General features: G+C 40.7%; 1 protein-coding gene across 1 annotated transcript; it reads left to right on the top strand.

The window, feature by feature from the left end:
* Nucleotides 1–256: 256 nt before the first annotated feature.
* LOC307025258 (E3 SUMO-protein ligase ZBED1-like) lies at nt 257–2318 on the top strand. The gene is made up of 2 exons (XM_079659902.1): nt 257–1658; nt 1787–2318. The coding sequence occupies exons 1-2, from the start codon at nt 795–797 to the stop codon at nt 2102–2104; spliced, it is 1182 nt and encodes a 393-aa protein (XP_079516028.1). The 5' UTR covers nt 257–794; the 3' UTR covers nt 2105–2318.
* Nucleotides 2319–4956: the final 2638 nt, after the last annotated feature.

Genomic DNA, 4956 nt, shown 5'->3' with positions numbered 1-4956 from the left:
ATCGCGGTAATGAAACGGCTCAATACCGTCGTGAGACTGAAAAAATCTACCGCGATATTACCGTTCATTCATTTATATCTCGCCCTGTAAATAAAAACTGTAATGTTTTTGTTTGAACAGCAGAGGACGTCATAATACTAGTCAAGAATACTCCCATCATCCTTTGCGTGCAAGCCCGCCCTCACACTCAGACCCAACGAGAAAATGGCGAACGGAGTAGACGAACGTGCTGACCAACTAAATGAAAATTGTGAAATTGAGGATGCTCCATCGACTTTTAAAGCTGTTGTGTGGCAGCATTTTGGTTTTCCCGTTTCAAGAAATTACAAAGGTGAAAAGCAAACTGACAAACGCCAAACTATTTGCAAATCCTGCCGGGCGACGGTCGCCTATAATTCGGGAAACACATCGAACATGAGAAGTCATTTGTCACATCACCACCCAGAAAAGCTCCGAACACAACAACCTACTGTGAGGAAAAAGCCTAAGCCGGGCCAACTGACTCTGACAGAAGTATTTGGAGCGCCACTTCCCCCTAACAGTCCAAGAGCTCAGGAAATAACAAGGTGCATCGGCGAGTACATGGCCAAAGACTTAAGGCCGTTTTCTGTGGTCAACAACAGTATGCCATTCCATCACGGCCATACTTTAGTCGAACAGTGCTACCCGCTCTGTACCAAGAGACAAAAGCTAAAGTGACACAGAGCCTCAAAGAAGCAGAGTGCATCTCAATAACAACAGATGGGTGGACTTCACGAGCTACGCAGAGCTATATTACGGTAACAGCTCATGTTATGACCAGCGAATGGGAAATTAAAAGTTTTGTTTTACAGACGCGGCCTCTTTTCACATCACACACTGGACTCAACATTGCTGAGGTGTTAAAATCTGCTGTTTTGGAGCGGGGACTCGACAATAATCAAGGCATTGCTGTCATAACAGACAACGCAAGGAATATGGATGTAGCGGTGAGAGAGGCCGGTCTTTCCCCACACATAAAGTGTTTTGCCCACACTTTAAACCTCGCTTCAAAAGCGGGTTTGAACGTAAACCGGGCAAGCCGTCTGCTTGGTAGAGTGAGGCGTGTAGCTGCGTTTTTTCACCGCAGTTCAACTGCCACAGCTGTGCTGGCCACCAAACAGGGAATGTTAAACCTGCCTGCGCATAAACTCATCATGGATGTGGTCACAAGATGGAACAGCTCGCTTGACATGCTCGAGCGCTACATGGAGCAACAACAAGCTATCGCTGCAACGCTACTCAGTGCTGAAGTCAGGCGCAACGCACGCGAGATAGACACTCTTGAAGCAGCTGACATCAGGGACGCCGAGGACATGGTTCGGCTTCTCTCACAGCTGAAAAAAGCAACCACCGTGCTGTGCGATGAGTCTCGACCTACAGTCTCTCTCATTGTGCCCCTCAAGCACATGATAGAGCAAAGCATGGCACAGTGCGATGAGGACTCCTCCACCATCGCCCAAATGAAGAGAGCCATACTGAAGGACTTTACAGACAGATACCAAGGGCAGCAAAACAAGTTTCTGCAAGAGAGCACTGCGTTGGACCCCCGGTTCCTGAGCTTGCACCAGCTAAATGACAGTCAGAGGGAGGACGTTTTCGACAGGCTGAAGTTGAAAGCCACACAGATGCAGAACCAGGTACATATTTAAATATTCTTTTTGTGTCTGTGTAACTTTTTCAGATAACGTAAGGTGTGTTTGCCTCTGTTGTTTTTGTGAAAAGAAAGATAAGACGTTATTTTTCCTACCTCTGCTTGCTTGCATAGAACCCTAGTGAAACAGAAGGGGAAAGAGCACATGACGCTGAGGAACAATCTCCTCCTTCCAAAAAGACAGCACTCAAAGATCTCCTTGGGGAGTCTTTCAGTAAAGTGCTAGTCGCACAGCACAACACTGGTATCGAGGATGAAATTGACTTGTACCGCAAAGCGACCTCTATTTTACTCTCTGACTGTCCTCTCAAGTGGTGGAGAGACAATGCAAAGTGTTACCCACTGCTGTCCCCCATGGCCAAAGCATATCTCTCTTTCCCAGCCACATCAGTGCCGAGTGAGAGTTTTTTCCACAGCAGGGGATATTGTTAACGCCCAAAGATCCCAGCTTCTACCTGGAAATGTTGACATGCTCTTCTTCCTGAAAAAAAACCTGTCTGATGAGTGAGTGAGAGAGAGTTTGAGTTGAGTTACTTGAAATCTATTTTATTGCAGGGTCTGATTATTGAATGTTCTTGTTTATTTGCACAAAGAAAATGCATACTTTTGTTTGGTAGTACTTGTTCTTGTTCCAGTCTGTTACTGTTTTGACACTTTAAATGTACTAGTATACTAAAATGCTGTACTAATCAGATTTATTATTTAATTCCAAAAACATTTTGGAGTAAAAAAGAAAAAATTGTATTTCTTTTTAGAATTTTTTTTTCCTTCAATATATCGAGATAAATATCATACCATGGACTTGTTATCGCGGTATTACCGTACCGTGAGTTTTTGGTATCGTTACATCCCTAATATATATTGTACTTGAGTAAAAGTAGAAGCACTCAGATCTTGTACTAGAATAAAAGTAGAAGTACTCAGATCTTGTACTTGAGTAAAAGTAGAAGCACTCAGGTCTTGTACTTGAGTAAAAGTAGAAGCACACAGATCTTGTAGAGTAAAAGTAGAAGTACTCAGATCTTGTACTTGAGTAAAAGTAGAAGTACCAGAGTGTAGGAATACTCTGTTACAGTAAAAGTCCTGCATTCAAAATGTTAGTCAAGTAAAAGTAAAAAAGTATTCTCATCAAAATATAGTGAAAGTAGCGACAGTAAAAGTAGTCATTGTGCAGATTGGTCCATTTCGGAATAATAGATATGATATGTTTTATAATGATTGATCTTGAAAGTGTTCTCAAAGCTGGTAAAGGTGCAGCTAGTTTGAATGACTTTGTATACTGCAGGGCAGCTTGTGGATTTATTCCAGGTGGAACTAAAGTCTGATTTAACACTTGATTATATTTCACATCATTCATCCACATCTGTAAAGTAACTAAAGGTATACATGTAGTGGAGTAGAAGTACACCATGTACCTCTGAACTTTAGTGGGGTAGAAGAACAAAGTAGCAAAACATTGAAATACTTAAATAAAGTACAAGTATCTCAAAATTGTGCCCAAGTATAGTACTTGTTGAGTTTATGAACTTAGTTACTTTACAGCATGTGGCTATAAAGGTAGAAAGACTAAGCCTTGCACAGAGGCATGGAAATACATTTTCTAAATGCTCAACAGTGCTGCCAAAATTATAAACTGACTGCTACACAATTTAAAATAAATGCTTTTATATATTTCTATTAGATGTGACTCTTTGGCGTTTCTGTTATTATTAACACTGCTGCTTTAGTTGTTCTGCTAATATCCTCTGTTATTCCTCATTTTAAAGCCGATATTCTGTGGGGTGGGGGAGCCGGGGGCTCGGATCCTTGTCACCTTTTTCATACCTGATGAGTTTGCATCCCTGTATGTTAAAAAGCCTCAGTCACCTTAATTCATGTAATAAAAACATCTCAGGTCAGTAACACTCAAAGCTAAATGTGCAATACCATGTTCAGCTATGTTACTATTTATAATGTTATTGTTGTTACATCAGAAGATGTACATATTGAATGATTTCTTAACTTACAGTGGGCTATTTTTTAACATGTGTGTTGGAAGGATTTATTAAATTACTATGAATATGGTCATTGTTGAAGGCTTTTAGAGAAGGGTGAACTATAAGCCTGAATTACATAACATTTTATACCTAAAAACATAAAAGCCACAATAAATGAATCACAATTATTCTAGTTATTTTTACCTCCCGTATTGCTTTCAACCCACCAGCTTTTATGGTCACTCAGAGTAACATCCAGTTAATTTAGCTGCTGGAGAAGAAAGATCAGGGGGGGAGGGGGGGGGAGAGAGCTGTGGTTGATGGGCCATTAGTTGTGTAAATACACAGCTGAGAGCTGCCGTTTCATTCAGACTGTTTAAAAAACGGTAACAACGGACTATTTTTCTTAGCAAATGCATGTCAATTTAAATCAATACATACAACTATTTTTTAAATCAATAAAGACATTTTCTAAATCCATAAAAGCATTTCAATTAATACTGGGAGTCATGTCGTTACTTTGTTGAGAATCTGGCCGTGTAATAAGCGGGATAATTTGCAGCGACTTGTTCCTTTTGGGGAAAATAGGACCCGTCATGCAGATCAGGATCCCTCCGCCACGCTTTGGGATCCTGATCTGCCGACGAAGCTCCATTAAAATATGAATATTTTTAGTGAATTACTGAGTTTAGGCACGTTAATAACATTTTAATGAAGTTGAATATAGTTTATTCATATGTGTCAGTGATTTCATGTCAATTCCCGCGAACATAAACATAAATGATCGTGGTGAAGATGATGATTAAATTAAGATTAAAAATCGAGAGCCGGGCTGCATTTCCTCCTGTTCGTTTTTTTCGACTAAACAACATTATTTTTGTTAAATAACAACACGGTGATGTTTTGTAAATGATTACATGTCTCTTATTTAGCACAGTAGTATGATATCCGTGACATATGGATCTTAACAAAGTTCCGCTGTACATCCAGCGTACTGTATCTGACTTTATTTCACATGAGCTCCAGTGTGGAACCTCACTGCACCCCCTGGTGGATCAATGATCCATTGCAGCTGGCTTCATTATAATTACATTTATCTATCACGGGGGCGGTCTCAAGTCAAGCTGGAGGTTTTCCCTTGAGCGAGGGCAGATCACGTACCAATCACGGCCCTCGCGTTTCAAACTGTCTGAAATGAATCGCTACATCTGTAGCTCTAAAATCCAAACATATAAAACGAGACATGCCACAAGAGGTTGCTATCAAATCCCTAAAGCCAACACAGAGTCTATGAAGAGCACAGTGCTG

The sequence above is a fragment of the Notothenia rossii genome (assembly GCF_949606895.1).
Source record: "Notothenia rossii genome assembly, chromosome: 11".
Classification (NCBI taxonomy): Eukaryota; Metazoa; Chordata; class Actinopteri; order Perciformes; family Nototheniidae; genus Notothenia; species Notothenia rossii.
Note: the sequence above shows the minus strand (reverse complement) of the source record. Positions and strands in the feature narration are given on the sequence as shown.

Coding starts and splice junctions, on each gene's coding strand:
- LOC307025258 (XM_079659902.1), top strand. CDS start 795: ATGACCAGCGAATGGGAAATTAAAAGTTTTGTTTTACAGACGCGGCCT. Junction 1,659..1,786: donor CCACACAGATGCAGAACCAG/GTACATATTTAA, acceptor TTGCTTGCATAG/AACCCTAGTGAAACAGAAGG.